General features: G+C 31.7%; 2 protein-coding genes across 2 annotated transcripts in view; both read left to right on the top strand.

Annotated features, from left to right (window-relative positions):
• Positions 1-223: 223 nt before the first annotated feature.
• LOC126744026 (pickpocket protein 28-like) overlaps positions 224-10,913 on the top strand; it is a 28,043-nt gene continuing 17,353 nt past the window's right edge. The window contains exons 1-9 of the mRNA XM_050451337.1: positions 224-318; positions 401-550; positions 603-764; positions 821-1,027; positions 1,083-1,188; positions 1,245-1,393; positions 1,445-1,557; positions 3,371-3,459; positions 3,514-3,698. Coding sequence (XP_050307294.1) covers positions 233-318; positions 401-550; positions 603-764; positions 821-1,027; positions 1,083-1,188; positions 1,245-1,393; positions 1,445-1,557; positions 3,371-3,459; positions 3,514-3,698 — 1,247 coding nt within the window. The 5' untranslated portion in view covers positions 224-232. The remainder of the gene's footprint in view (positions 319-400; positions 551-602; positions 765-820; positions 1,028-1,082; positions 1,189-1,244; positions 1,394-1,444; positions 1,558-3,370; positions 3,460-3,513; positions 3,699-10,913) is intronic.
• Positions 4,128-10,340, top strand: LOC126744033 (acid-sensing ion channel 5-like). Its single transcript, XM_050451346.1, has 7 exons — positions 4,128-4,450; positions 6,924-7,012; positions 7,073-7,141; positions 7,198-7,243; positions 7,296-7,397; positions 9,824-9,915; positions 9,977-10,340. The coding sequence occupies exons 2-7, from the start codon at positions 6,949-6,951 to the stop codon at positions 10,162-10,164; spliced, it is 561 nt and encodes a 186-aa protein (XP_050307303.1). The 5' UTR covers positions 4,128-4,450; positions 6,924-6,948; the 3' UTR covers positions 10,165-10,340.

Raw genomic sequence — 10,913 nt, 5'->3', positions numbered from 1 at the left:
ATTTCTTTTTTCTCTTTAATGTCCATAAATTATCACCTTCGGCAGATAAGAACGTCCAGATATTGAGCTATCAGATTATTTATACAAGTTTATAGCAGAGTCACGCATATGACATTAGTGGAATTAAATAATACATTTACCTATGTTATGTAATTTTTTTTATTTTAGAAGCCAGTTCTTTTTTTAGTATTCAATCTTTAGTTTGGTTTTTTTTTACTTTATAGACGTGCTTATGACTATTATAGCTTCACCTAGAAAGAAAACGTTTGAAAAAGGTTTAGATTTAAGGGTCTCTTTGCACAATAGGACTGTAAGGGGGTAAGCATTAAAAAAATTGCATTATATATCATTGTACGCCATTGTAAGTGTGTTTAAATTTACAAAACACTTTTTTCTTAAGAAAAATTCTCAAAATGATTCGGAGCAGTGAAAACGCCATCAGACCCAGAAAAAGCACGAACTGGTCCTCTGATCCTGTCAAACACAATAAACCTCTCATTTTTAAAATAGGAGATAATGAATCTTCGAACGAACACCCAGGGCAATTGAGGTTAGTATTGTAATATATACTCTCTTTGCATATGAAAATTTTTACTTTTTAGTTACAGTCACTATTATAATAATAAATCCATAAGAAAGCAGGAAACCCCAGTTACAACAGATGTGAAGAAAAGTGTAATACAGCAGCTGGAGAAGTACTGTGAAAACACTACTTTACATGGTTTGAGATATGTTGGAGACCCTCAATTAACTTTTGGAGAACGGTTTGCGATATCAATAAAAATCCAATATTGTTATTTATTAAACTAACAATTTCCAGATTTTTTTGGCTTATCTCTTTTACTTTAGCTGTAGGATTCGCTGCTTATTACATATCAAATATTTATGCCAAGTGGAAGTCTAGTCCTGTTATAATCAGCTTCAGCCCTTTTGATGCTGAACTAGGCTCAATTCCTTTTCCCGCTATCACAATTTGCAATATGAACCAAGCTAAGAGAAACGAAGCTGAAAAAATACTTAAAGAAGGGTAATATATGATAAATTTGGAATAACTTAATTGGGCACGACTCGCATATTTTTAGATCAGAGGTTGAGAAGAAATTGTTAGATGACGCTTGTAATGGAAACGCTACCTTTAGTAATAATGAAAATATAAGCTGGGAATCTTTAAGGGATTTTTTAGTAAAGGTGCAGTTTATTAAGACAGTCCAAATTTAAAATGGATTAAAAATATCCCATTTTAGGTTGGAAACTCTTGCTCTGATATTTTAAAATCTTGCAAATGGGGAAGTGATAAAATCAACTGCGAAGAGCATTTTAACAATGACTTGACAGATGAAGGGCTTTGCTGCTCTTTTAATCGACTACCTCCTGAGAAGATTTTTAGAAATATGTATGAGATTAAGAAATATAAAGAGTTATATAAATTTTTATTGAATTTTAGGAAGGATATTAGCATACTAAATCAAACGTACCCGAGTAATGTTTACGACTGGAACGCAGAAAAGGGGTTTGAAGATATTGATTATGGAGATTATATTCCCAGAAGGCCATTAGGTAAATCAATCCTGTCTTGATCTTTTATATGTGTAATTTAATTTTAAAATAGAGAGTTGGCAAGTGATTAGTCTAATCCAATAGAGATTTTACTGATCGCCATATATAATATAATTCCCTCGATGCCTTATGTAAATCTACAGAAGATGAAACTCATGTCCAAGTCTCATTTCTTATTTTTAACTTAGTATTTCTCCACATGTATTGCTAGAATCAGCTCAGAATAGTATATAGAACTAATCATAAAATGCCGTGGAAACCATTTAAATAGAGGATTGGCATTTAATCAGTCTGTTCCAATAGACTCGAATTACTCACATGAGTGTGTGTATATAATGTGACCGTAAAGCATGTACTATTTGTAGTCGATTTTTAAGGTCTGATGATTCTCTTAATATGAGAGAAACACGTGTAACCTACTGTTAGAATTAATAAATACTTACGAGACTTTATATAGTTCGCTTTAGATCAATGGTCTCTACCTTTTTTGTTTGATATTCTCTTGATTTTGTAGGCGTCCAAGGATAAGCTTGGAGAAGTTTTTTTGACGCTCTTTTACCCAGCTCAATTCTATGTTGGTCAGTTTTTTACTAATTGGAAGGTTTATAATATTTTATGTTTCAAATAATACACTATTATCTTACTCCAACATTGTGCCTGATTCTCTCGATGCGTCATGTCAGTCTATAGAAGATAAAACTCATCTCCAAGTCTCATCTCTTCTTTTTAGCTTGGCTTCTCCACATGTATTGGTAAAATCAATTCAGTGAGAAATATCAGAAAAGTAAGTCAAACTGATCATAAAATGCTTTGAACACCATACGTCAATTTTATTGTCAGTCCGACGTTCAATAAAATAAAGTCAGAGTGTTATTCTTTGACTTTATATAATCAAGGCTACCTGAAACCAGAGCAATCCATTTATTTTCAAACTGTGGTCAGTGCCTTAGTACTCTCAGAATCACAGATTTCATCTGTCATTACTTCATCCAAATAAGGTACTTAGTAGAGCATACCATTCAGTACTTTTGAAAGGTGTTTTTTTAAGATTATACCCAGAGAACAATTTTCACATGTCTTGTAACTCAATGGTGATATTTTCTCTTGACATTTACGAATTTCATAATTTCTTGCCCAAGCTCAATCTCTTCAAAGTGTTTTGAAATTGGTTCTTGGTTCTTGATTATTACAGTTAGGCTTGCGTAGATACACAGGTGATCCAAAAACCGTATCGAGAGCCATATATCTAATAATTCCATGGGAAAATTACTGTTAATACCCAAAGGTCCATGGACTCGTTGAATTCTTGTTGAACATCCGACTTAAAATCAAATTTAGATGCTCGTACAATGCTAAGCTATCCAAATGTTGATTTGAGTGTTTGAATGAATATCACGCAACTTTCTCTAGCTTTTACAGTATGAGATTGTAATCTATGAGTTTCTCACCTTGTTAACTTTCTTTCACGTCTTCTAATAAAAGTTTGTCTGATTTTTTAGGGTAATTTTTTCCTTTCTTCTTTTGAAATATATCTTTCATACTAGCCAATTTATGACTTCGAATGTTTCCTTACTGTTGTTATTTAGGAAAGTTAGAGAATTCCATATAAAAGGGAAGAGAGGGTTCCAACCATTTCTAAAAAGCAATTTTTCTTCAGAAAATATATCCCCTTCGATTTTTTTTCTTCTAAATGATGACGATAAATGATGTCGATTATTCCTTCGATACTTTTACTTTCTTTGGCTTTTGTCAATAGTTTTTTCAACTTCCTTGTATAAATCATTAATAATTTTAATTTTATTACGTTTTTTAGGTGCCGGAGCCCATCTAGGTCTTTCAGTAATACTAGATGCCCAAATAAACAACTATTACTGTTCTTCTACCAGAAGTACTGGCTTCAAGGTATGAGAAGCATCAATTTCGATATTCCTCTAACTCAGTTTTTCGCAATTACAGGTGATTCTCTCTAACCCAATAGAAACTCCAAAGATGGCAGATTTTGGATTTCTAATAAGCCCAGGCTATGAAACTAGAGTTAGCATTGAACCAAACATTCGTGAGGCAACAGTATCTTTGAGAGGGGTACCAATAGAGAAACGACAGTGCTATTTTTCAAATGAAAGACCTTTGCAGTATTACAGGTAAGAAAATATAGTTATCGTGCAATAATACGAGTGTAAAGTTAATAAGAATTGCATAGAGAGCATAAAAGAATTTGGTATAAAAATGTATTACGCGATTCGCTTATTATTTAATTTTTTCCAAGATAGTGCTTTTTCGCCATTATGAAATTTAAATATAAGTAGGTGCTATGCTTGTTCTCAATGGAGTACTTTATAAGTCTAGAATGTATAGCTGTAAATGTTGCTTGGGCCAATAGAAATCAAGAGTTTTGCAGTGTTTACTGCAAAATACTATTGTCAACATTTTTAATCAAAACTAAATATAAATACTTATAGATGGCATTTCATGCCGCGATGTTGCCAACTAGCATACTTTGAAAAGCTAGGTTATGTTGTATACGTAAATATTGCAATTAAAATAAAGTTTGGTCATTTTGGGTGCTCGGATTAATGCATCTCTAGAATATATTATTACTAACCATTTTCTAGCAACAGTTGAGTTTATCCGCTCAATATTTGTGCAATACTGCGGTATGGGTTGGGTTGAAAGGTAGTATACAGAAAATAGTGAAGTGAATTTCCACGTGGAAATTTTACACATTCCTGCAAAGTGAACTAAGTCAACAATAATCGGCATAAAGCGGAGATAGGTAACAGTTCTCGGGTGTTTTTGGCGTTTTAGGCTTTGTGAGGTGAATTAAGGGGTGTTGTCCTAACTCTGTAAGGTGTTTATACTGTACCTACATATGAATAATTAGGGGTCAAAAGTGGTAAGATTTGATAGCGTATTTTGTTAAGCAAACTAGAGATACACGGTAATCGGTACCACAATTATTCGGGTGTGTTCGAATATTCAAATTTTTACTTTTTGAGAATCCAGGATTACCATAAAATCTATATAATTTATAAATGGATATTATGCTGTGCAATTAAATTTGCTTGGATAATTAAGTATGAAACTGATAATATTTGAGATTTATTTTTATTAAGCCGAGTGAATAGATACTCTGTAATCGGTTGAACTTGAATAGGATATACAGTGCATCCCAAAAGTTATGTCTAAATTCAGGGATGTGTTCGAAAAGAAAACGCTTGGACCCGTCGATTTTTATTTAATTTTTATCGAAAAAAAGACTTACGAGTCACCTTATCTCTGAGAATTTTTATACAGAGTAAAATTCCATTCATTCGTGTTTTTTTATTGTTGGCTGGTGACCGTGTATTTTCATAGAAACTGTATGACAGTTGTACGCCAAACAGATATTGTCAAGTGTGAAGTGTACGAGCAAAGTTGCGATTTTCACAATGGTAAAGTTAACGGAACGAGAAATTCTGAATAATAAAATAAAAAATAATGGAAAAATAGAAATTCTGTGCATGGTTGGGTTTGGTGATAGAACACGTACTCAAAGAGAAGCTGCTTAATTATTCAATGAAATCCATCCTGATCTTCTTCCGATATGTCAAAAGGTGGTGAGTAGAATAGAGGCTAAATTTAGAGAATTCGGTCATGTTAGAGATCTGCCGAAGTCTGGTCGTCCTGCTCGAGATGAAAATGAACAACTTGACGTTTTGCTTTCTTTGGAAGAAAATCCATGCACTCCTCTGTCGCAGATTGGAGCAAATTTACACATGGCGAAATCTATAGTTCACCGAATATTTAAAAAGCACAAATATCACCCCTACAAAGTTATTCCTGTGCAAGAGTTATTTGATGACGATTTCGATAGGCGAAATGAGTTTTGTGAACGCTTATAAAACATGTGCAATCTAAATAATAATTTAGTAACAAATATTATTTTTTCCGATGAAGCCACGTTCTGTTTACATGGTAGTATGAAAAGACAAAATTGTCGGTATTAGGCAACAGAAAATCCGCATTGGATGATGGAGGTAAACACCCAGTACCCTCAAAAACTAAATGTGTGGGGTGGAATAGTGCGCGGACGAGTAATAGGTCCCTTTTTCTTTGAACAGACTTTAACGGGACAAGTGTATCTCGATTTTCTCCAATTTGAATTAGTTTCAGCATTACTAGCTTTATTTCCAAATCCATTGGACCCAGACTATCCTGACGAAGAACTAATTTTCCAGCAAGATGGCGCTCCTCCGCACTATGTTGCCACGGTGCGTACATTTTTGGATGAAACCCTTCCCAATCGGTGGATAGGAAGGAGAGGACCCATCGAATGGCCTGCTAGGTCACCTGACCTAACACCAATGGATTTTTTTGTGGGGATATCTGAAGTCGAAGGTATTTGTTAATAGGCCAAATAATCTAGACGACTTAAAAGAGAGAATTCGCAGAGAAGTACGCGCCATAACTCCGGAAATGATTGAAAATGTGCAACGAGACTTTATTGATCGCCTTGGATATTGTCAAGCCGTGAATGGCAACCATTTTGAACATTTAACTTAATTTTTGTTCTTTTTTTTATTTGTTACATGAATCGTCTTTTTTTCGATAACTGTTGACTTAAGGTATAGGACATGATGCATGAAACATACGTAGAATTCCACGCGAAATTCAAAGATGAAATAAAAAAAGGTGCTTTCATTTGAAAAAATAAAGTTGATGGTCGTAATTTATTTTTGATCAACTCTGTATATACAAAGTTCACGTACAAAAATGCGCAACTTAAAATAAAAATCGACGGGTCTGAGCGTTTTTTTTTCGAACACACCCCTGAATTTTAAATGAATTTAGACATAACTTTTGGGATGCACTGTATAGGGATGAAGAGGGTATGTTTGAATATACAGATTTTTGTTTGTTGACGGATTGAGGGTTACTATGAGCCCTATCATTAGATATTTTGCTGTATGAATTATCTTGAATACTTAGTCAACTGATTGAATATATACTTAATTTATTGTCTACGCTTTATTTCGATTTAAAAGTCGCGCCAATATTCAGACCTAAATTTGTGACCTCCTAGCGGCGAGGGCTCCTTAAGTAGACCATAATTCCGGAATATTCGCCAACTTTTCGTATGTCCCGAGATGTCGCGAGATGTGTCTGGCGCTCGTTCCATCCTTGTCGCACGTGAGATGATTCCTTGTTAAGATCTTTAAGCGAGTAATAACTACTTACTGGCCTCGGCAATCGGCCGAAGTGAAATCCGGTGTGTTCCTATTCGAATTTGTATTCGTCATGCGCATCCAGAGTTGTTACAAACATTACATTTCCATTTAACCAAATACAATTTTTTCTGGATTTTGTTTGGTAAAAATTAATTTCAGACATTATACAAAAAAATCCTGCAGCATGGAGTGTTATGCGCAACATATGTTGTCTCATTGTGGCTGTATTCCTTTTTACTTACCCATCCGTAAGTATTTATCTGTTTATTTTTGAAATTTAAGAAGAATGAATTTACAAAATTTTGTAGATTATGGCAATACGAGTGACAACATAAAACTCTGCGACATGTTCAGCAGTTGCGTAATTAGGAGTAAAGGTTTGATTTTACACGTAATCAGTTATTGTTTAAAATAAATTTTTTCTCTTCTTTAGCCCACGTAGATTATCGTGAATGGAATAAGGAGCAGAATGGTGAAGTGTAAGTAAACGCAATGAGAGTATTATAAACTCTATGATTAACAATATTTTAGGGATAATTGCAATTGTTTACGTACTTGCTCGGACATTTATTACGGCTATCGGAGGTCTCGTAATGAAGTCAGCTATGTGATCAAGAGAAGTAGTTATATCAAGTAAGTAAATATTTAAAATATGTCCTTACAAAAATCAATAAATTCCAAGGGCAGTTTTTCCGAAAAAGTTGAAATTATGTTAAAAATGTTTTTGAAATATACAGTCTATACATTTTTGGAATCTATACTCTTCGATATCAATTCGATTAGAATATCGAAGATACTCATACATTGGAAGCAGAGTCTGGATTTTAAAGGATAAGAAGAAACAAACATATAAAGTTTTACAATGTAAATTTTTATGCAAAAATGGGAATATAATATTAATAAAGTTTATAATAACGTATAAAAAAATCTCTTTCTAAAAAAAAATATAGTTGTAATAAAAGTAATTTTTTAAGTTGTATAGTAGATAGCCAGTTACTCGAGGAGTATAAGAGCTTTTAAATATAGTTTTAATTGATTTAAATCGATTCATATAACACATACCTACAATAGTAACTGTTAAGAAATATTCTCGTTACTTACGCATGTCTTTCTAGCTTCAATAAGCTAATTTTAAAAGGCCTCGAAGGATATAAAAAATTTTTAAAAGTTTATTAAGATGCAATTACCAATAAAAATAAAGGAAATGTATTTGAGCATCACAGTAAAGCATTAGATTGAGCTGAACTACCTAAAATTAATAAAATCAATCCATGGCTTAGTTGTCTGGAATAATAAAATAGCTGAAGTGCTTGAAGTTGAAATTCAAATATTGATGTATGACTGTCTTTTTAATAATCCATCACTTAACTAGATTAGATCTATTAGGTTCCCTAACTAAAATTCCATTTAATTCTTTAATTGAAGAAAATTCTAGGTCAATGTTTTTAAGTCCCGTTACACCAGAGGAAATTAGTGACATAGCGCATAGGTTAAAAAATAAAAATAGTAGTGGAATAGTTAAAATCCCTACAAGTATTATTAAAATAGCAACTTCTGAAATCAATAATGTTCTGTGCGATGTCATTAACAATTCTGTTAAATATGGAATATTTCCGGAAAATTTAAAAATTGCCCAAATAAATCCATGCTTTAAAAAAGGCGATTCTGATAATTTTAATAATTATAGGCCCATAAGCCTATTACCGGGGTTTTCAAAAATTTTTGAAGCAGCTATGAGCACAAGATTGATTAATTTCTTTACTTCCAATAACCTGTTTAGTGACAATCAACACAGTTTCTTAAAAGGCAAATCAACACAAATTGCTATATTTGCGTTCATTAAAAACATTGTAGAACATTTAGAAAATGGTGAAGTTGCTCTTGGAATGCTTTTAGATTTAACCAAAGCGTACGATTGTTTGATTAGGGACCTGTAATAAAAAAATTAGAGAAATATGGCATAAAGGAAAATAAGGTTATAAAGTGGTTTAGGTCCTACATTAATAACAGAAAACAAATAGTAAAAATATCGAAGGATGGGAAAACAGGTTATTCTAAATGTGTATTTAATGATATAGGAATTGCACAAGACAGCATATTTGGTCCGGTATTATTCATAATATTTATTAATGATTTTGATCTCCTAATAAATTCACCTAGCCAGAAGATTGTTAAATATGCTGATGACACTAATATTATTATTACAGGTAAATCATTAAAAGATTTATTAAATAAAACAGAAGAATTCTTTGACATGATCACATACTGGTTTAATACAAATCGGTTAATTTGAAGCAAAGAAAAAACAAATATTATAATGTTTTGAACAAAACAATGTAACATACAAAAGCCTTTGCAAATGGAATTTGGCAATAATGATTTAAATGTAAACGAAAATGCCAAGATGTTAGGTTTATATATCAATGAACACCTTAACTGGTCATACCATATAAACCAGCTAATAAAAAAGTTAAATTCTATTTGTTATGGCATTAGAATAGTTAATAGTATTAAAATACATGAATGAAAAATCCTTAAGAATTCTGTACTTCGCAAACATGCATAATCCTAATGCATGTTTTTTGTTGAGATTATTTCATTTCATGTACAGTGTTTGTTATTGTTATGTGATTTGAAATAAATATATTATTATTATTATTAGTATTAACTGCCTAGAAATAAAAATCAATATTTGGATCAATAGCTTTGAGTAACAAGACTAGACTGCCTTAAATGGATAAGTCAGTTAATGGCTCAATAATACTTTTGTATTGGTCACATTAGATTATGATTAAAAATAATAACTATATATGAAAGAGCCAAACCGCTTGTACAATAACACAAATTGTCACTACAAACATCATTATTAAGTAACTCTCTTAAGGATAAAAAATAATTGATTGATTAAGCAAAGTTTTCATAAAAAAATGAAGTCACAAAAAAGATACCATCTTAAGAAAGATATATTTGATTTGTCCCAAAAAAAAAATAATAATTTCAAAAAATAGTATAAAAATGTGAAACTTATTTTGAGATTTTTTTTGTATATCTTCTTTTAGAGCAAATAATGCCAAAGTGACGTTCTTCTTCAGCAAAAACAGTTACACCAAAATTATAAAAACCCCCGTATACGACCTTACTGATTTAATTGGTAAATAAATATGTAACTATATGCAAGATGTATCAAAATTATGTTATTTTTTTTATTTTAGCAAACCTTGGAGGTCTCCTTGGGTTTTTCACTGGATTCAGTTTCTTAAGTGGTGCGGAAATCATTGTATTGGTCATTTTGGCACTTGGAAAAGAGTTTTATAAAAGGCACAAAAAATGTTCAAACAAAAATAAATCCAAACCATCTCAAGATTATATCAATACAACGCTATATCCTTACGTTAATTAAAATCCTACATAGAATTTTGATAAATCATTAAAATCAAAGAGATTAATTTTAGATCTTTAGAACTTAGTAAGGATGTTTTATCTAGAAGCACGCAAAATGTATTCATAATTCTAAATTCACCTGTCTAACCTGTTTTGCTTTAGTTTTGTGTTCAATATAGTGCAAATTAAAAATGATTCCCAGAGATGTTTCATTTTTGCATAGGAAAAATTAATTAAATATTTCAAAGAAACTTTTTTTCCTTCTCCCCCTCCTTATTTTCTTCTTTCCGCCTTTAGTAAATATATTTCTCTCCTATCAGTATAGGACAAATTTGTTTTACTCATCTGACTTATAATACGTCAAGTAGATCCTTGAAATGTATTAATTAAATTAATTCTTTATTATCCCAATGTTTTGGATCTAAGTAGGATATTCCTAAGATTTTTCTAGTAGTAGATCTTCAAGATTCTGAAAAAAATATGTTAAATTGGCCAGTATTGCAAAACCTATTTATTTCACACTATCACATATATCTAAGGGGCATTTATGTTAAAAGTAAGAAATTTTAGATAAATCATGATATTGTTGCGATGTATTGTAATATTTCGGTGATGGGCACCATTAATCTGCTGGAAAAAAATATACATTTTATAGACGTTTTTTCTTATATTCGGTTATTTCAAGTGATATTAAATAAAAAATCCGAAAATCCAAAAATTTTCCAGATCCTATACACAAATGAACTGTTTGCAAGAATGTCATTCAAA

This window comes from Anthonomus grandis, chromosome 13 (assembly GCF_022605725.1).
Source record: "Anthonomus grandis grandis chromosome 13, icAntGran1.3, whole genome shotgun sequence".
Lineage (NCBI taxonomy): Eukaryota > Metazoa > Arthropoda > Insecta > Coleoptera > Curculionidae > Anthonomus > Anthonomus grandis.
The sequence above is the reverse complement of the archived record's forward strand: the minus strand, read 5'-3'. Positions and strand labels throughout refer to the sequence as shown.